This window comes from Genypterus blacodes, unplaced genomic scaffold (assembly GCF_046128005.1).
Source record: "Genypterus blacodes isolate CSIRO-AG114 ecotype Tasmania unplaced genomic scaffold, CSIRO-AGI_Gbla_v1 ptg000064l_1, whole genome shotgun sequence".
Classification (NCBI taxonomy): Eukaryota; Metazoa; Chordata; class Actinopteri; order Ophidiiformes; family Ophidiidae; genus Genypterus; species Genypterus blacodes.
This window is the reverse complement of record NW_027466876.1, coordinates 2,340,865-2,362,652: the sequence shown is the minus strand read 5'-3', so window position 1 is coordinate 2,362,652 and position 21,788 is coordinate 2,340,865. Positions and strand designations below refer to the sequence as shown.

General features: G+C 41.6%; 2 protein-coding genes across 2 annotated transcripts; both read right to left on the bottom strand.

Annotated features, from left to right (window-relative positions):
• Positions 1–614: 614 nt before the first annotated feature.
• On the bottom strand, positions 615–3,969 carry LOC143004198 (akirin-2-like). The gene is made up of 5 exons (XM_076155119.1): positions 3,423–3,969; positions 2,791–2,925; positions 1,877–2,026; positions 1,707–1,778; positions 615–1,263 (listed from the first exon to the last, which is right to left on the bottom strand). Exons 1-5 carry the CDS (start codon positions 3,592–3,594, stop codon positions 1,253–1,255), a joined length of 540 nt encoding a protein of 179 aa, XP_076011234.1. The 5' UTR covers positions 3,595–3,969; the 3' UTR covers positions 615–1,252.
• Positions 3,970–5,089: 1,120 nt separating this feature from the next.
• On the bottom strand, positions 5,090–8,908 carry cnr1 (cannabinoid receptor 1). The gene is made up of 2 exons (XM_076155058.1): positions 8,645–8,908; positions 5,090–7,936 (listed from the first exon to the last, which is right to left on the bottom strand). The coding sequence occupies exon 2, from the start codon at positions 7,886–7,888 to the stop codon at positions 6,479–6,481; it is 1,410 nt and encodes a 469-aa protein (XP_076011173.1). The 5' UTR covers positions 7,889–7,936; positions 8,645–8,908; the 3' UTR covers positions 5,090–6,478.
• Between the last annotated feature and the right edge of the window lie 12,880 nt (positions 8,909–21,788).

Genomic DNA, 21,788 nt, shown 5'->3' with positions numbered 1-21,788 from the left:
GGGGGCGGGGCCAGGGCGAGTAGTCGATGACGTCACACAGCGAGCTACTCATGAGCAGAATTGTGCAGCCATATTCGATTGTCTTAGATATTATTTCAGTTAAATGATCGCTGAGTCACAAATCGTTGGTTCATACAAACTAAATACTGCGGGAGAATCAGCTAAATGTATCTGCCGGCTGTTTAAGCACTTTGGTTGTCAAGACAATCTCATCTTCTATAATGAGATAGCGAGTGTTTGTGCCTCCAATCGCTTCCATACAGTGACATTGTTCAGGCTCCCTGTGAGGTGCTTTAACAGCATTCTTTTATGTTTTCTTTACATTAACAAATTATGGTAGTTTCAGATGGGACATCATCATCATCATGGATGTCACAGTTGACATGCACACTGCAGCCCGGCTTTTCTTATTATGGCATTCTTTAGTTCAGCAATAACACTTCAAACTTGCATTGCATTGATAATTACACTCACATGATAGACATAAACCACTATTTTCTTTAAAGATGAATGCATCATCACTGGACATATCCATTTCCAAAAAATGGTTAGTTGATGAGTTTTCTTAGCTTCAATCCTGTATGATGAATCCAATTAAACAGCAAAGACAGATCTGAGAATGCAACCACAGACATTTGTGTAAACACTTTATTAGATTTTTTTTTAACCAAGCCCCATTAATAACTATAGCAAATAAAAATAAGACATTTTGGTACGACAAACAGAAGTAAAGCAAATACAGTGTACAAATGTAATTAACCAGTAATTACCAGGACAGTTTCAAAGAAGAAGCCAAGATGTCTGTTCCTGGAGTCCGTTTAAGGCTGCCTTGGTTTGCCTGCTCAAAGATTACTGATCCCTTTTTCAAATTGTACAAGTTTTATCTCCTCCGCATAAAATCTAAATTTGACAAAAAAACTAAAAAATAATGGAGAAAAAAAACATTTAAAAAAGGCCAAGTGTGAGGTGGCAGTTGACCTTGTAAAAGGCATCAGAACAAAGCCAAATAAATATTGACACTGCAGTTAGGAGGCAACTGGTGGAGTCACAGTGTCCTCCATTGTGTTGGCAGCAGGAAGCCCTCCTAACACTAGTTGCAACAGCAAACGTGGATGCCACCGACTTGATGCCTGAGGCAGTGAGTCCACATAGAGGCGATATGGCACAGCTAGGAGACAAAGTCCAACTAGACCGAAAGAGTCCCGGGAGTAGCTTGCAGCGGGTATTTTTTTTCAAGATATCATGCAGACACTCAGGAAACATCTGTGGGTGGAAAGGGGAAGGAGATGGGGCAGCAAAATGAACAAATGGGGAGATTTACATCAAGTTTCACTTCAGTGTTTACATCAGATAATATCACTTTCATGCTTAAATGCACCTGCCACTATTATTGTTTAGCTTAATAAATCCTCGCTGACACCTCTGTGGGTGTGCAAGGCGTTAAAACCAAATCAAAGTGTAGATGAGATCTGCATCTGTCCATTTTTTCTTTGAACAGATGTCTTCAACCAACAATGACAACGCAGAGGCCACAAATGTTTCCTACTTACATTCACAGCTTGTGAAATATTTAGACCCTGGTCAATAAATCTCGGGTGTAATAATTCAGCCGTTATCAGTGTTGTTAGAGACGCCTGTGCTTTTCATGCAAAGATGTGTCAATGAAGTACCATGAAAGTCTAACAAAGGTGACAAAGTGTACTTACAGCTAGCGGGCTGCTCTCCGAACCTTCGCATCAGCTGATCGTGTGTGAACTTGACAAAGGCGTCATATTGTTCTGTTGGAAGAACCATTTTCAGTTCAAACTCAAAATGTGACATGAATGTTGCCATTGCTTCAACAAAAGCTACTTTCTATACGTCTGAATAAGTTTACCTGCAAGCTTGGTTGTCAGTATCTCGTCGTACTCTTCACGTATTTTGTCCTCTCGCTCTTTCAGTAGCCTTTCACAGATCATCCCAACCTGCCTGAGGGAAAACAAAGGCTGCTCTTTCCGGGTAGGCGACGAGGCACCGGAAGACGCACCTGTTACGAAAACAAATCTCAGTAGTTAATCACATTTGTCCTCTGATGCTTCCTCGTTCATAAGCATGACGGTAAGACGCAGAAAACACTCATCACTCATAATTCAACAGACAAACATTGCCAGTCAACCATTTACTAAAAGCAACACACAGTATGGCTACTTCTCCTTCTTCTATAAATCCTCATAATATCCATCATAAAACCAATGAAACGCCTCGATCCATTTCCCCATAAGTCATTGCAATTCCACAGCGCACCATAAAAATGCCATGGATTCTTTACTTTCTTGGCTGGTGGCAAATAAAGATGGGAGACAAATCATCCAGCATAGCAGACAACATTATCAACAGAGGTGGTTGACACTTGCAGCCATGTTTTATACTGGGGCCACAACCAGCAAATTGTGCACCAAATGACAGCAACGGTCAATCATCAGTGACACATTGAGTTTTAAAATAGAACCAGAGACAAATCCACATATTTTCCTTTGGGCATGAAAATAGGTTGTTATTGTCCTTACTTCTTATAAATCCTAGTTTATTATGGCAAGCCAATTTAACATTTAATGTATTTGTTCCCCAGTGGACTGCAATAAGAGGCGGCTGACAGAGGAGAGCAACAATCCACCCCCATTTTCAAAGTGTTGCAGCCGGTAAACGAACATTTGCTGCAAAATAAAACAGTTTAACATCAAAACTGCAGGTTACTGTACTCTCAAGGAAAAAAGTCAACACCTTTTATCAGCCACATGACATCATAGCTACCTGATAAGGCCGATCCACTGGGGATGTTGTGCAGATCCAGAGGACAGCAGCCGTCCGCCTGCTGGAACGCACTGTCCAGGTGGCGTCGCTTCTGCAACCGCTTATACTCCTGTTTGATGTTATGCAGAATTTGCTCTGAAACATCAAGAAAGAAAGACAGTGACATCATTAGTTAACTGACAAGTCGCAAGTAGCACACTCCAATTGCATCATCTATCACTGCTTATCCACTACTATTGGGTCGCTAGAGCCAATCCCAGCTGTCAATCATATCATTTTATTTTGACACTATTTGAACACTTGTGTCTTTGGTATAAGTTGATTTCTACTCTACAAGAACCTGTCTCATCTTATGTTGCAACTTAAATTCAATTGCATACAGCAAAAATGACACATGCAGACAAATGTACTTCATAACATAGAAGTAAATGCTAAACAGGGTAACATGTAACTTTATCTTCCGTGAGGTTTATTTGCTCATCAACACAAACATGAACTTTACCAACTCGGGTTTGGGCGAAGATTGAGTCCATAAGGCTCAAACGACGCCGGTATCAAATGTACCCGGGTTAGCAACGATACCGAATAGGTTTAAAAACACTGAATAAGCTAAATTAAATGGCGTTCCTTACCTGCGGTGAGTCTGGAGGACACTTCCCCGAACGGTGAGGGCTCCAGGCGAAGATACTTTTGTGGCGAGGAGACCGGAGATATGACCGGGGCGCACCTCCTCCTTTTCGGGGAAGCCGGGTTCATCAGCGGATCGAAGGCCAGGCTCCTTTTCAGCGTAGCCCCGCAAGCCATCGCACTAACGGGCGTCTAAACTAACGAGTGAGACGACAACGGAAGCTTAGATGAACGCCGCTGCCTTGGGCCCCGGTATGGCACTTTCACTGCGAATGCTAGCTACCGTTAGCTAGGTCGAGCTACTGTAGCGATTCCGGTATTCAACGAACTACGGGGTTTTTAGCGTTTTTCGCTACGTCTTGCCAATAAATGTCGTAAACGTTTACTTACAGACAATATCTTACAATTAACTGGATCAAAACCGGCCGAGTTAAATGTAGTATAAACTCAGATGACTGTAGATTCCTCTACGTTAAATTCGAGTACTCCACTGCCGATACGAGCTTAGACTAGCTTAGCCTATACTTCGCCTGTGTCTGTGTGTCGCTTCTGCGCATGCGCAAGAAAGCGTACACATCCTGGTAATTGTAGTTTTATTCCTCATAAAGCCGAAGTCTCTAAATCTGGAAAAAACTACATATCCCGGGCTGCAGAAAGCGAACCCTTTTCAAATTTGTTTTGTTTGGAAACAAAACGCGATGAGTTTCAGTTTCATTTAAAACTTTTCAATAAAAAGTTTTCTTATATATTTATGAAAGAGACGAAATATTTCTCTTTAGACGAAGAGAGGCTGAGACATATGAACACCTGGTAAATGATTATGACAAGGACAGGTCAAATGAACAAAAAAGGACTTGGGGATGGACAGATACATGCACGAATACTATCCACATTGTTTACTTTGCACTCTCTGATGCTATAATAGGGTTACATTGCAATACTATTTATTATTATATTATTTTATTTTATTAATATACATTAAAGTGACCATGATGTTATTTTTGACCACCAGGAGGCTTGGCTTGGCTTGGCTTCTATCTATCTATCTATCTATCTATCTATCTATCTATCTATCTATCATAACTAACATATGCTAATACGTAAATTACACACACACACACACACACACACACACACACACACACACACACACACACACACACACACACACACATAACTATGTATAGACTAATATGTTATGCGCCTTGTGTAGCAATAGCCTCTTTCAATCGAATGCTGTATAATGTTCTTCCACAAGAGGGCGCTGAAGGATCACTCAAGGCGTTCTGTTTGCTGATTTGGTTTCTTTGATTCTGACTTGTGTAAAACATGCTGTAAACTTCAGTTTGTCCTCATGAAATAAATGCAGACAAAATGACCACTAGTTGTGTCTTTATTCAAAAGTTTGAAAACAGCAATACTAAAAACACTGATTGTAGTTTTTAAGTCATAGATTCCTTATTATGCCACCACTGTACAGAAGCCACTTTGACAATTGACATTTTGATTTTCAATATTCAATAATACAAGAGGCAGCAAAGCATACTGATAAACAGCTGTCTGGACAACTTTACACCAATAAATGCCTACAGAACAGTTGTGCTGTGAGATTTCTAGATTAAAAGTACTACAATCTATTAGCAAATCACATATTGATTCTTTTGAGAGGTCAATCAATTCTTCATATGATGCGTACACACAAACTCCCACTCAAAGTACCAGCTAATGAAAATACTCTTTCTTTTTTGTTTAGATAAGTATAATTAACAGCAGACATATTTTTTTTATTTAGAGTTATGCCAAAAGTACTTCACTAGGCCTGTGCATGGGCTGCGTTTATGTTCCCAAATGATGCCTCGCTGCAACAGTAGCACTAAAACAACTCACTGCTATGACCAAAGGCTTGGGTGTGGAAATATATCACCATGTCACAAGGCTCCACAGACATACCAGGCTGAAACTGGTCAAATCATATATTATATGAAAGCAGCTATAGTCAAACCGGGGGTTATTAACCTCTTCAGTTTGTCACAGTGGTGACCAGCACACTGTGTCAAAAATTCAGTTTCAACATATGTGCTCAAGCTTTGGCCTAAAGCTTGTTGTGATGGCTGTAGCTGAATGATTCAATTCGAACACTATATTTATCGAGAAACACTGTACAGTTGTTAGGTATACATGACACATTACTCTAAATGTCTAACAGCTAGTGAGTTAAGAAATGGACAACAGGGACGATCACGGGAAAGTGCCATTTCAGATTCAGGAATTTTTAAAAAAAAAACATCTCAAGTCATCTCCGTGTAGCCGCAGAGATGGAAGTGTATTGTTTTTTCCAGGACGGTGATCTGCAGAGCAGATCAATACACTGCTTCTTTTTTTCTTTTTTCTTTTTTTGAGTATGAGTCACCTCTCATTTGTCCAATTCTCTTCACACATCAGACTCACACACCAAGTGTCATCTGATATTTCTTCATTACGTGAACACAACAGAAATACAAAGATGACATGTTTAATGGTAAATCCGGAACAGAACGGTCCGTCGTCGTTTTTCCTTCTCTTTTATTTGCTTATTTAGAAATGTATAGAGACGCGACACACACACATGAAGCCTGTAGAAAGTCAAGGCGCGAGGATGTTGTTATATTTACGGTGCAAGACACATGTTGACATCTCAATGACACAATAAAACATCTCTAATTCAAAATGTCAGTAGCCCCTTATCCCATAAATGAAGATATATTGTTTCAAAACCTGAATTCACAGTACAAAAATATAATATGCCTTCACTATCTGGATATCATGAAGTCTATGCTAAACATCAGACTTATGATAATCTTTGATAATCCTTTTGTGAGTCCTTCCTATGACCTTGCAATACCGTTTGGCACTTTGGCACTCTTTGTACTACACTAACATAAAAGAATGCAGTCGTTAACCACTGAAGCGTTAATGTATGGATGTAATTCTTTCAGGAGAGGATCTTTATTTTCTGCTTTTATTGTTTAATGCCATTGTTTAGGGAAGGTGACATTTACATAGTTTCCCCCTGGAGAGCCAATTAGACAGCTTCTGCAGAAGTTTCAGTTGATACAGACATTGTCACTTTGGCTATTTTCACAGTGGTCTTCACGCAACTCTCTGCGGCCCTGTTGGAAGAAATGTTGGCATTTCTGTTCTGGTAGTCAGACTCCAGGCTATTGTCCAACTGCTGGGCACTGCCCCTGCAGGCGTGGCAGGAGCTGAGGAAGGCGTGCCGCAGGTCTTTGCTCCTCAAGGCGTAGATAATTGGGTTGACTGTGGAATTGAGTAAGCAGAGCATGCTGCAGAATGCAAACACTGTTTTGAAGTCATCATCCATCCTCCAGAAGAGGTCATAGACCATGATGGCAAGCACTGGGCCCCAGCAGATGACCAGCACCACCAGGATCAGCACCAGGGTCTTGGCCAGACGGATGTCCATGCGTGTCTGCTCAGGGCGTGTGGTCTGCACTTTACTCCCGTCTGCTGAGTACACAACAAGGCTCTTCTGGGAGGTGCGACTCAACATGCGCACAGCATGGTGGTGTGCTTTCCACAGGATGTATATGTAGGCGTAGATAATGAAAATAACCAGAACACTTGTCACCCCGATCCAGAACATCAGGTAGTTCTTGTCAATCAGAGGGAATATATTGGAGCAAACAGAGTTGAGGTTTTTACAGTTCCAGCCCAGCAGAGGTAGCACTGCAATGACGATGGAGATGGTCCACATCATGCAAAAGGCAATAACAGCCTTGGTCCGTGTCACAATGCGTCTGTAGGCCAGGGGCCGGTGTATGGAGATGTATCGGTCAATAGCAGTCAAGAAAAGGCTCCCAACAGACGCAGTGAAAGAGGCGGTGACTCCACCCAGCTTGAAGAGGAAAACTTTGGGGCTGTCCTTCCTGTGGAAAACATGGAAGTCCAGAAAGCTGTAGACAAAGATGACACTGCCCAGCAGGTCAGCCACAGCCAGACTGCCTATGAAGTGGTAGGACGGCCGGCAACGAAGGGTGCGGGACTGCAGGATGACGCAGAGCACCACCAGGTTCTCCAGCACCGTGAATGTCCCCAGAGTCAGTGACATCACAGCCACAGCCAGCTGCTGGCTGGGAGTCAGGATCATGAAGCACTCCATGTCCATAAAATTCTCCCCACACTGAATCGTGTTGCTTTCATCTCTGAATGTGCTTCTGTTGCCAAACAGGTCTGTGGCATTAGTGGGGAAGAAGGGGATGCCTTTGAGGATCAGCTCCTCATCTGCAGGTACTTTGTTTTGGAACGTGTTGCTGCGGAAAGCAGACAATGGCTTCTGCAGAGAGAAAGTGCCTTTGAAGTCTGGATTGTTGATGGTGTCTTCATAGTTGGCATCATTGGAGCCCAGATACTGTAAACCAGATGTAATAGTCCGGAAGGTGGTGTCCGCCACACCATCCAGCACGGATTTCATGGCTGCGTCTGAGGGTAATACTGCAGTCTAAGATGATGTCTGGACAACCTACAGATTCATAAAACACATTTCAGATAGAGTTTTTAACCTCGAATATTAAAAAATAACTATCCTCTGCATGTTAGTTGAAGATATTAGCAGGAGTGCATGTTTGGCTTTATACACCTCTGAACTGCAGAACACAATTATAATGAGCTCAATGAAACCACAACATGCAAATACTGAATGAGCATCATATTTTCAAATTGATTTTCATTTCAACAGCTGAACTGATCTGGACTCAAAGTGTCCAGCACCATGAAGACACGGAACATCATGAGTCTGAACACTGAGGCAGCTTTCATGTGCAAAGCGTGTAAAATGCAAAATCAACTTCAAGCAGAAATGCAAGAAATTCCAGTCTGCCGGCAGCGGGATGAATTAGCTGATAAATGTCAGCTATAAATGGAAACACAACACCGGAATGGAATCAATTACTATTTAATGATGTAATTGGGCGCCGATGTGAACATTATAATAAATGAATTCTGCTGCGATGTAGTTAAAGAAATCATTCAATCAAACCACTTCATCATATTTAGGGAGAAAATTCACAATTTCATCAAAATAAGTTAATTTTTGTAAAGAATGTTGCTTTATACTGCGAATATTTCATTAGCAAAATAACACACAAAGCATGCAAAGTCTGTATAGAAGCGGAAAATATGTTTAAAAGCCTAAATGTAGTATATTTTAGAGGAAAAGTGCTGTTATTACCTTACATAATTCTTCCAAGTGCGCAGAATCGTCCTTTGCCACCGCGCGTTAATCCAAGTCAGACTCGCACCATTCTACCCGATAATCTTACAGGAATCAGAGGAAACCGTCACATTAGTTGAGATCAGGATGAAATCGTCGTTGTTGTCATAATAATTTTCAGTTTTTCTGCGTGGAAGTGAAGTTTTTTTGTTGAAGTCTCTTGTGCGCTCCAGGGCTGCTCCCGCGTCTCTCTGCTGCTGTCTCTCACACTCTCTCTCACACTTACACACTCTCTCTCTCCCTCTGTGTGTGAGTTCATACTTATGAAGCGTCGCCCCTACATGCTGTCACGTGTTCTGTTCATCGTTCCTATCTGCCCAGCCCATGAAGCAGCAGCAAGCAGCAAGCAGCAAGCAGCAAGCAGCACATCTCTGCATAAAGAACAAGACACACCATTGCGTTTGCTTGCAAAATAGAAAGGGATTTCATCTGAATTTCCAAAGCTTCTCCAGCAGACGGGATGCTTGGACAAAGAAACAAGGATCAAGTCCAAAATGTCTACAATCAGCTGATCGCTCCTCTATCAAATTTACTGCCAAACTGAGAAGGTGTGTGATGGTTCTGACGGACTCACTGCAGATCACAGAGTCCTCATGTTCAAGCAATCTAAGCTTAATATTGCATGTGGACAATTTTCACAGCATGCCTCCTGATTCTGGTGCTTTGGTTCTAACTGCATTAGTGTTAACCCCAGCAAATTGTGGCGTCTATAATTGCCAGGATTTATTGATCAAAACATTATCTAAGGCTCTATCAGCTGCACAACATGGGCAGAGCAGGCTAACATGCAGGGAAATACATGCGGCTTGTGGTTTTGAAGTAGTTCTGCACCTTACTCAGCTCATTCAACTCTGCCCGTAAAAAACAGCCTCTAACTGGGACTCCTCTCGCCTCAGATATTCATTTGAAAACTCTACAACAAAAGACAAAAGGACTTAAGATCTGTGGGCTCAGGACTTATCAATCAAGCCCCTTTACACCTCAGCATCTTGTGTTAAGTGGTTGTGTGATAAGACAAGATGTTTCCTCAATGTGTCCTTATGCCTATGCTTCATCATCTTCCTCCTCCTCCTCCTCCTCCTCCCCCTCCTCCTCTTCCTCCTCCTCCTCCTCAGGCTAAATCAACATCACAATCAGCCCGATTAGACAGCAACAAATCAGATTCCTGCTATTAATCACACTAAAAACAGGTCTGGAGTTTGTTTAATCTTAATAAAAACAGATTGAACTCACTGATTGTGAGTGATCAAATCTACATTTATTCATGAAGGGGTTTTATTTTTTCACGGCCTCTCAGTGGAATCAGTGGTGCATTCAAGGAGGCAGGGCTTGTGCATTTGTGTGCGTGTGTGTGTGTGTGTGTGTGTGTGTGTGTGTGTGTGATCAGAGCCCCAAACAGAAATGGCCTCTGCATTAACCTGCACAGAATCGTCACCGACTGGGAGAAAAAAAAAAGGGGGGCCACTCGAGAGCCAGACTGAGGGTTTGGCTCCGTCGTGATCAGGGGTGTAATTATGATAACCCTCAGCCGCGGCTCAGTCACAGACGGACATAATGTTCCACTCTTAACAGCTCTACAGCTCTGCGGGTAGAAGATAGCTGGCAAATGACATGTGTGAGGAGAAGTGGGGTGCAGGTTCAGGCCAATGTTCTCCCACATATACAGTATCATACAACAACAGATGTGAGTGCTGGCTGCTCGTCAGTGAAGACATCAGTAATAGAGTCGACTAAATCCTCTCCAAACACTTTCCTAGCCATCTTTAATAATCCAGAAAGAAGCAATATTTACAGTCACGACCCTGCTGGACGAGTTGCAGGATTAAACTTGCGTCATGAGAACGGATTCAAGCGCCAGAGCTGCCAAGGCAAAAGTCCTCCTTCTGTGCACGCTTGATGAAACTTGGAAATTAATGCTCCTGGATACATCAAAGATGGTTTGTGGAGGAGCGACGGCGGTTCACTTCTTCTGCTGTACAGTAATGAGATTTCAGCTACAGACCTTGAAAGGAAAACTCCTCCCTCAGATTGGGTTTTTCACTTCGACTTCATGATCTTAAATGTTCACACAATCCCAGGAGTCTTTATCCAACAATTTGTCATGTTTTTTTGCTGTTTCAGCTGCAGGTTTCTGAACTCTTTCCAAGTAGAAAGTGTTGAGTGTACAGCAAAAGTTTCATCGTCTTACCTCCAGTTTGGTTGTAACTGCATGTTGGTGTACTTGAATCCACCTGTGTGTGTGTATGCGTCTGTGTGTGTGTGTGTGTGTGTGTGTGTGTGTGTGTGTTTGGGTGTGGGTGTTTGTGTTTTCCCATTAAATTTGCAAAAATGTGTACAAATGTTCTCTCTATAAAATATCAAATAAAGCCAAAATCATACAGATCCGCCTCCAAACAAGCTATAATTATCCAACTATAGTAAGTGTTTGATGTGTTGATGTCTCTGCAGGGGGTCCTATATTGATTTTGGGTGTAGTTGTGTTTAAGCTTTAATATGGTTTCATTATTTGGACAAAAAACGATATTGTGTAATTTGTTTCGCTGGGTTTGTTTGTGTTCTGATCATTTCAACCTTGAAGTCTCCATCATGCCACTCCAATTCACCGACACTCACTTACTTACTTGACGCTCCAGCGGCTAATTTCAGACAATAACCGCTCCGTTACTAATCCTGTCAGATTGCTTCTCAGGAAGCTGAGACACAAGTGTTTGTCTGAGTCAATTCTTCTCTTTTATTGTTTGAAGAAATGAACTTTCACAGGATTCCAAACACACGAGCCCCAATCCAGCAGCTTCTCTATCCTGCAATGTACGGAATGAAGAACCGGAGAAACCAGCGAGGCTCACATGGGTCTGAGCTGGAGAGGGAAGTGGAAACTAGTGTACATCAATCTCCATGGGATAAGAGTCAGATGTTTTAAAGTAATTTATTCTAGTCTATTCTATTCTAAATAAAGATAATGGAAATGGAAATGCATATTGTAGATTTTAATGAATGTGTGCAGAGTGTGACAGTAGAACAGAAATAGCTCAGTTTGTATCTTTTTTTAACCTTCAAAGGAAACCTGTTGGAGCTAAAGAAGCATAATATGTTAGGATGAAGAAGACGTAGGAGAATGCATCCACTCACACGGTGCAGCTTCACATTGTGAGAGCGTTGGAGCAGAGAGGCCCTGAGGTGGCGTCCACACCTGCAGTGTTCAATCTGTTTGAATGGCACCCGGGTGAGTTTGGTGCAGTTTGTTTGGACAGGTGAGAGAGCAGCAAAACCAAAACAACCAGTCTGAGCTCCGGTCAAAGCCCCCTTCTGCTACGATTGTAGCAAGAGAGACATTGTGCTGTGATTCAGCCCAATTAAAGGAAGTGAGGCACACACGCTTTGCATCATGGGCCGTGAGAAGGAGTGGTAAGAGTGCATCAATGTTGACCAGTAAACCGTTGACCACAGGGGAGCCATAACACACTTTGATGTCCATCAGTGTTTGGCAGCTGTGTTTAATGGGAACACTAACGCAGGAAAGCTGTCAGTGAAAGCAGACATGACTTCAGCCAGACTCCATCATGCTCGCTCATTGTTTGCCCCTCACGTCACGCATAACTTCTGACCAACACAGACGGTTGCATCACATCACAGGCCTGCCCATTCGCACTTCCTGTTCAACATCTCATTTCCTCCGGTCCAGTTAAATATCCACGCAAGGAGGAAACCGCGTAAATAATTCAACGACGTAACATCAGATCGATCACTGATGCAGGCTCCGTGTATAAAGGCGACCTCGGTTGACCTCACACCTTTGCAACGGTTCATAGGCTCGAGCATCCAGCACACAGAGCAGTCAGACGGAGTGCGGCAGGAGTTTGCCAGCGTGATTGTCTGTGACTGGTGTACTGTGGCAGTCTTCTCTGACTTGCTTGGCATGCTAACCTGTGAGTGAGCAATGAAAGATGGCTCAAGCGAATCTCATGGCCATCTGCCTTTGGTGGTGGTACATAACATTTTGTCCTCCAGTGACTCACTGTGAGTCCACAGATCACAGAGAAGAGCTCAGGGGAAAAAATGTAAGCAGAGGGAGGAAGTCTTATGTCATGTCAATGTCATTTGACTCACTCGTTCAGGTCTGTTCAGCTCTTTTTACTGCCATTTGTGCTGATTTAACCACATATTACTGCTTCCATAACTGGGAAAAACTTAATTCTAAACACATCACATTGAGATTATCAATCAGGATATGAAGGAACAGCGATAAGGTGCAGAAATACAACAAGTTAAGTCCCTGAAATGCTAAGTGCTCTCCCGCCTCAGGGTTCACATTACACTGATGCCTGATGAGAGGCAGATAGACGCTCACTCAGAGCTCCTAATGCACTTTGTGTGCTGGTCGAACATCATCATCATCCTGTCTCTCCTCTCTGCAGGTCATTCCATTTTCAAGGCTTCAAGGCTTTCTGGGGAAGAATCTGAAGTTTAAGCTTAAATCAGGGCCGCCTTGAGCATTTAAGAGAGATTGCGACCAAAGGTGAAATGATTTTTAATTACTTTACTTTTTACTTTAATGCATGATTCAGTAAAGCATGTCAGACAGCCAGATACTGACATCGTTCATCTCACATTGGTAGAGCAAACATTTGCTTCAAGAACAAAATACGCAGTGGAAAATGAGCCTGAGGAAGAATGCATCAATTAGCGGAATTTCCACATCTACTCCAGAGTGGAAAGATCTCAACCCCTGGAGGTCTCCAAACATTAAACATAGTTATTAAGATTAAGAGTTTTACAGATAGTTTGCTGTGCTCTCTGTCACCTTAATGCATCACTAACAGCTGTATCAATATCACAGGCCGAGGCTGGAAGAATCCATCTTAAAGGGTCACACAAGCAATTATACTCTTATTCCTCACTGCTGCTCTTCAGATGTGAATCCTTTAAACCCCTGCAGTGTTTGAGGAACACAAGAGTTTGCTTGCTCACGCCTTCACTAAATAGGTTAAACCTGTGATCATGCGGTGCGTCCATGAGTCAGCGTCCAGCTCGAGTTGAAAATAGGCCAAAATAGGCAAGCAGATGGTTTCGGATTTTGCCAGCGAGCAGTAAAAGAAGCTCAGGCCTCATTTTTCACGTGCGGCTCATAATTACGTGTGTGACACAGAGGAAACTATAGAGACAAATGAGCTGTTGTCTGAGCCACCGCAAATAGACGCAACACACACCATCCAGCTAAAGTGTGTGTTAATTCTGCAGAGCTCCAGCTGCATTTTCAGGTTCATGACAAATTCTAGTTTACTCAAGTTCTACATCCAACATGGCAAACTTTATACTAAACAGTGAATAATCATCTGCAGTTGCGACGGGTGGATTTGATTGGTTGGGGGCTCAGCCATTGGCGCTTCTCTTCACATCAGCGTCAAATTATTGGAAGATGGATGCTGCCAATTTTGAACCCGATTTCAGCCTGGCACCACAATAAACTCCCGTCACCCAAAAACTCTGTTTGTTTCTGGCTTTGAGACAGAAACAAGTGGAGATAAAAAAGGAACAGACAGGTCGGCAGTGTGGGTAAGGCGGCAAAAAGTGGCTTTGAGAGTTGATTAACCTTCTGAGGTCACAGCTTAACATAATTATTCACAGCCATTCTGCAAACAGCAAAGGAGCCCTTGAAAGTGATGGAAACGTGAGTTTTTCAATAGAAATGTTCAGATTCAGACGATTAGCCTTCGAGAGGGTGAAAGGTCAACGGTAATTATTTGACTAGAATGAAAAGCAACAACATTAAAGTGTCATTCTGCTGCGATTTGTAAGTGTATGCAAAGATGAAAAATTGCCCAGACGTGACATTTAAATGGCTTCCGTGTACTGCAAGGGGCCAGGAACTAGGAGGAACTAGGAGGAAGAGTTCAAGTATCACAATGCAAATGTGTAAAATTGTGAAAATAAAATTAAAAGTGAAATAAAATGAGATAAAAGTAAAATTATGAATTATCTGCATATTTCTGCATTCACAATGAAAATTCCTAATATTTGAAATGTGAGGTTTTTCAGATTCAAAAATGATGAAAAATCTTTATTTGCTTTCCTTCGTCAAAAACGCTGCAGATTTCTTTTTAATAACTGGGTGCATTGAGTGGACAAAACTAATCAGTGACAAAAATGTAATTATCTTTAAAGCCTGAAACTGCAAAGTAACCTGTCACAATCATAAGATGAATATTAGTAGAGGAAAAGTATAAAATGGCACAAAGTGGTCCATAATGATGCTTACATGCAGGACCTGAGTAGATGACTGACTGAGGTATTTTCCTCTGTTACATCACTCTCTGCTGACACCACTGAAGTTTATATTCAAACTCCATCGACCAAGATTTTACGGAATATGTCAGGAAAAAGTGCCAATCCATCCGTAAGAAAGTTATAATTCAAAGTGGATGTAGAAGAAGAAATATGAGCTGCAACGCAGTGCAAGCAGGAAGGAATGAGTCAGCGTTTGTTTCCAGTTTTCTCCTAAACTTTAATGGAATGCAGTGAAGTGGGGATGTCTCACCTGGATGAACACCACGAGTCCCTGCTGTCGCATGTGGACTGATGATGCTGCCTTTGCAAATGTCCTCATACACATTTAATGAATCATTACATGTCAGAGCGACTGTGGCGGCTGAACGCACGGGCGCCATGAGAGGAAAATCATCAGTCAGTGTAACAACCCAACCTCATCATACAAACACACCCAGCTTGTATTTGTTCTCCTGTGCCTCCGTCTCGTATGATGAATCCTTGAATAGAAAAGACATTTGTGCAACTTATCAAACAGACAGTCAACACACAGCTCACACAGTGTGCCAACAGGGATGTGTTACATTAGATGAGGTTCACAATGTCAGTGCATCTGGTGAGACTGGCTCGCAGGTCCTAAAAAAGGCCTGGTTTAGCTCAGTTTGCACAGGAGTGCTGCAGCGAGAACAGTAATTACCTGTTCAACAATCAATACTAAACCAGTGCAGGTTTTTGCTGTGTCCAACATTTGTTTTGGAGTTGGCTGGCTTGATACACACAACACAAGTTTGAACATGCATTATATGGTCATCTGTAATGCGAAAACCTGTTGTGGCAAAAAACAATAAACAACCATGATGTCACATTTTAGAGTGATGAGGTTCCCAGTATTCACAGAGGTCTACTCAGTGTCACCACAGCTGTGTATTTGGAGCTGATATTAAATTATACACAACATACATGTCGGGCAATGAACCCTTTAATAGAAAAAGATAATATGTGTTGCCTCCATTTTGCAGCTGGCTGTTTCAGAGGATACAAAATAAAATAAAATAAAATAAAATAAAATGAAATAAAAAATGAAATGAAATGAAATGAAATAAAATAAAATAAAATAAAATAAAATAAAATAAAATAAAATAAAATAAAATAAAATAAAATAAAATAAAATAAAATAAAATAAAACCAATATCAAAGCAATATTAGCATTTATCACATTTATCACATTTGGAAAAAAAATCCCATAAATGTATATACGTAGGTTTTATAGGAGAATTCTGAAAATTGATCTTAATTCCCAGCAGTTCAGGCCTGTTGTGTTATAAAGCTTGAAGAATTGTATCAAGTTAATACACTGAAAAGAAGCAGAGTCTCTTGTGGGATGTAACACTCTGACCTCTGCCTACCAACAAACATGCAGCTCCCCATTGAGCTACCACGACTGCCTTAGATGTACTGTTGGCATGACAACCACGGAGTATTGAAATGACTCGTCACATGACACTGCCAAGGTTGAACACAGACAAAGCCGGAAAAAAACACGACTATTTTTTCCTTCACCATTGAGAGCGCTGCACCAAATAGGAGGCAGTAACATGATGTTCTGTACCAATTATCCAGGGGACATCCAGAAGGTGCAACGACGCCTTCCCTGCTCCTCAGTGAGGCTGAAGTGGGTGTGAGCTCTAGTCCAGAACATCATGGTCTGTCAGATGCTGAGCTGTGCACGTATTGTGCATTGCAGTAACCTAGACGACAGAAGAGATAAATGTGGTGCACGCATGCCAAGTGAGCAAGGCAAAGTTGAAGAATCGTGGCAACCGCACCGGTTTAAATGAGATGTTGGTGTTGTTCCATCATGTCACTGAATCGCGGTCATAGAGACAGATTCGGTCATGGAGCGCTGATCCCAGCTGGAGTGTGAGCTCCGAGCCAGCAACGCGTCTGAGAGCAGACTCACAGTGACTTAAAGGCTTTTTAACCAATTAAATATCCGTCAGCCTCGAATGTCAGCTGTGATTCCTTAGTTTGAAGCTGTACATGGTTAGCTTTTTTCAATCCCTGCAGATTACGTCATAGAACAACGTGTATGTACAGTATATCATACCAACACGACTACATATTCACCTTGCTTTGGATAAAAGCATCTGCCAATTTCCAGCCTGCTCTGCAAAATCATGACAGTGCTTTATTTGGTTGAACAATAATGTGTTCTGTGCTGGTGTGGGAGTGTGTAGGTGCATGTGTAGGCCTGTGAATGGGGGCGTAGGAGGTCAGAGGTCAGATAGACGAAATCAGTAACTGCATTTTAAAACGTGTGTTGGTGCTTTTATTTTGAAGAGCTAATGAATATATCAATGTTCAATGAACCCTCTGAACTTGCAGCTACTTATGGCCACTTGTTTTAAAACAGTTATAATAATAAATTGCATTTATTAAGTATCATTTATTATTTTCGGTGTAAAATGGAGAAAAACTAATTAACAAATAAATCTCTAAGTCTTGCACATTGATTCTCCTTCACTTCATAGTAGCAGACGGATGGATTCTCTCCTGCTCGCTCTACAAACAAACAAACAAACAAAAGAAACAGAGGCCTTGAAAACAGAGGCCATGTTTGTTGTTTACAGCCTTGGCAGAAATGTCCAGATTCATACACGCAAAGGACTGAATACATGTGTCTTCCGGTTTTGTACGCTAGTGTCCGCAATTAATTTTAATCATCTCCACCTGTGAGTCGCTCCTCTATTTCCTTTTTTCGCGTCGTGTTGTGGTCCATTATCTGCACCTCTTAAAAATCAAGCCAATTTAATCTGCATAATGACATATTATCCGGTGCAAATGGACTACGCACTCAAACTGATTAGATCGTGTGTATTTGTGTGTGTATTATGGAATTAACACAGCACAAGAACACACACACAGGGTTTGTTTGATGGCTGACACAGTAAAGGTGCTGATATATGATGAGGAAAGGCATATGCACTCATCTCAGTTATTCATATTTATTTCCGTTCCCTCACTTCGTCTCACTCGGTCACACAATCAAGCCAATCAAACAAACAACAGCATTTAATTTGACTTCATAATCGGGTTTGGCAGGGCTACAAATACACAACACGGCCACGTTCACTGGCTTTCTAAGGAGTCAGAACACACACACACACACACACACACACACACACACACACACACACACACACACACACACACACACACACACACACACACACACGTTTGCCATCTTCTGTGAGCTGTTGTTGTTTAATCCAGAATTCCACTGAACTGAGATGGACTGGTTGATCGGGAGTTTACTAGGGGATTAGTAAACTACAAGTAGTGAGTTACTAACTTAACTACTTTTTTCAGTAGCTTGAAGATCAATCTTCATATGTTGATGTAGCTTTTCCAGTCATTTATTGGTTTTTTTTTCCTCAAAACACACGCTCGCAAACTCTCAAGCGCAAACTGCCACTTATCAATGTTCCCCAGTGTTTATGTTTATGTTTATGTGTTTAATATCAAGTATAAATCCTTAAATGAGAAAGGAAATGAGAAAGGGCTTCAATATTTGTCTGTGTAATGTAATTCCAATGCTGAGTTCAAGTTCCAGAGTTTCCCCACGACAAATAGACATGACACGGTTACCTGATTGCAGCTTGCGACATAAAAACGGCTTCTGCTTCTATCTCCTTGCAGCTCTGCATAGGACGAGTGGGTATAGAGAAGGAACGGATGGATGGATGAATGGATGGATGGTTCACTGAACACTAATCTTCATTTGATGACGTCTGGCGCCCACAGTTGTATTCATAGCTGGAATCTGGCCCAGTACCACCAGCTTGTAGTCATTTGCTGAGCACTCAGTTCATTCACTTTACACACAGAGCTCAAACTTTGACCTTTGCTGGCTCTTGGACCACAGCTTGAGAAACTGTGATGAAATCCCTCCGACATAATTCTGCAGGTGAGGCTGCGCTGGAGTTAGATATTACACTGAGAAACTCTGGTTTAGAACTTATCAATCAGCCCACGTAGTTAGTTAACCGAGGTGATACATTCACGTCATGAGTATGAAGCTTGTATCCAGATTGTATCCAAAATATCGTTTAAGCAGATTGCATTTGCAGCATATCCATATTAAAATCTAATTTCCCACAGCTGCGAACTGCGATTGAAGATAAGATTTGGGGAAACTTTAATCATTCTTTTGGTGAACTGAGCTGTCACAGCCAAAACAGAACCTTAAACTAGAACAGAAAGAAAATGGATTATTGAAATGATACAACTGCAACACAAAGTCGGCTCTGTAGAATGGAGAGAAATGCATTTTAAAGGGACAGATCAAGCCTGGAATGTTCCAAATATTGGCAAAAAGTAGCAAAACCAAAGTAGCAAAACCAACTCATTAGTTCACAATAGGAGCTTAATGTTTCATTGATTCTCTACTTCTGTCACAGGACTTTGTGAACATTACACCAAGTTGCATTTACGACACACTTACCTACGATGGAACGAGGTTACCGAGAGTTTCGTCAGCATCCACTGTTAACAAACAGTGAGTGTTGCGAGCTCAGGCCTGACACAGCTGGCTGTTTGGGAGCAACTAAAATAGCCTGTTAACACTCAGTGTGCACAACAGTACTGCAGCAGAAGTGGATCAATATGCTTTTGTGAATAACAAGCATTGTTAAGTTTTGAAAACAGAGCCCTGAATGGAAGTGAGAAAAAATATGTAGAAATATGCAGCATCACTGAGCCGTGACATTGTTCAAATGTAGGATTTGTGTCCAAATAAGAGAGAAAATAATAGTTATTAGGGAGAATTGTCGATGGAAGGCATATGCACGCAACACAGCACACACATTTGCATAATGTCTCAGAATGTAGATGCTTTTTAAATAGGCCAGACCTTTGCAAATGTGTTTACACTCCAGATGGAAATACTGTCATCACTTACGTCATAATGAGAGCGTCTGTAGGTGGATGCAGTCAGTGGAAAAAAGGTTTCCACATACACACACACACACACACACACATACACAGAGTTTCATCTGCTGGAGTGTGACATCACTCCACATTGAGATCAATATGTGTTTACTTAGCTTACTTAAATTATTTAATTTTAATCAAAAAGAAATGCAATAATTTCTCCATTTTCCTAATTTCTTGTCTTCATGTGAATCAAGAATAAATGAAGTCTTTCCGTGTTTCCCACGTGTGAAAATGATGAACATCAGTACTGTGACATCAAAGGGTTAAACAGGCAAATTAATATTCATTTTACGTCAATACTAATTCACTCTTTAGAGAAAATAACAGCAAAGATGCGTTGATAATTTGGACATGTGTACAGATAAGAAGTGTGTGTGTGTGTGTGTCATCTCGGGGGGTGGGAGGTGTTTCCTGATGGAGTTGAGGTTGAGGTTGATGCGGGAGGAGGCTGGTGTGGGAGGAAAGCTGAGGCTGTGATGGACAGGCTGGGGGGCGGGGGGGGCAACACGACCTGACAAGCACTGACGAAGATGAGGAGGAGGAGAAGGAAGGAAAAAGTTGGATGCTGTTTGCTTGACAGAGGACAAAAATGAAATATTGAGTGTGATAACAGCCACATACAGGAAGTACAACTCTGAGGTACTTTACATGCATTTTCATTCACTCTACTTTGTCCTTTCATGTATGTGACTGTTACTGTGCAGATCAATACTTCAAAGTGAATTCAATAATGACATATGCTCTTAAAATATTGCAGTTGTCGGGCAGAAACCTTGTAGTTCAGCCTTGTTTAGATTGATGGCACCAAGTGAGATGATCAAACATAATCAAAGAATTTAGATAAATATATTTGGAATTGCAGTGAATTACATCACCACATGGTTATTTAGTTCATTCCAAAATTCAAACCTTCAGAAAAAATTGGATATAGGAGATTGTTATTATTGATTGTAAGGAATCGTGTCATTATTGATCCACAGGGATTGGGCATTCCTGACATTTAGTACTTTTATAACTAGTATTTTAGGAATCTACTGCACCAGTGGGATTCAAAGAAGACATTAACAACCAATCAGGTGAGACATGGCCACAGAGGCTGAGCTCAGCAAACTGTGACGCATTTATTGAAGAAGCGTTGGAGTTCTGAGCCCAAAGGTTCAGTTTGTTGCCATATTATGAGCCATCTTATCACTTTACTTCCACCTGAGGATGATGATGATCTGTAGCGGCGTCTGAGCTCCTATGTAATCCGCTCTGTGTTCACTCAAGTGTGATTGCTGTATTCAGACCCGCTCAAGGGGGAAACACTACCTGACTACTATCCGATCGGACTGAACCACATTGATGTGTAAAAAAAAACCTTTATGTACCAACAGGAAACCACTTTGAGGTCAGAGGGGTTTGTTTCCCACGGCGCCGTCAAGAGGTCAAGAGCTGCAAAAGCCTTTCTGCAGAAGCTTTTACATCTTGAACTTGATGTGCAAAATGATGGAAGGCGCCGCTGAAATAAAGGATTTGAGCGGCGCCTTCTTACAGGGGAATAAGAGATTCAAGCATCTGTTGTCATTTCTTGTTTGAACAGGTAATGAGTTTGACATTTAGAGGAAATGTCTGCAAAAACTCAAAGCATAAAAAAGCCAGAAGTAAAGAGTGTGTTCTAACAGGTGGAACCGCACTTTGACATTTACTTCGGGATTTGCATCTCTAATGTGTTTTGACAAAATAATGTGTTTCTCGTATTTGGCGTCCTTGAGTTTGTCGCGCTGATTGTTCAGACAGACAAATCACAAGAAAAACAACAAACTGTTGACTGATCAGTGCTCACTTTGCTGATTGGAAGAGG

Bases quoted from the DNA above. Each gene is read 5' to 3' on its own strand.
- LOC143004198 (XM_076155119.1), bottom strand. From the start codon at position 3,594: ATGGCTTGCGGGGCTACGCTGAAAAGGAGCCTGGCCTTCGATCCGCTG. The intron at 2,027-2,790 runs GTAGCTATGATG...TTTTCGTAACAG, and splicing joins CAGTGGATCGGCCTTATCAG to GTGCGTCTTCCGGTGCCTCG. The intron at 1,779-1,876 runs GTAAACTTATTC...TTCTTCCAACAG, and splicing joins ACTGACAACCAAGCTTGCAG to AACAATATGACGCCTTTGTC.
- cnr1 (XM_076155058.1), bottom strand. From the start codon at position 7,888: ATGAAATCCGTGCTGGATGGTGTGGCGGACACCACCTTCCGGACTATT.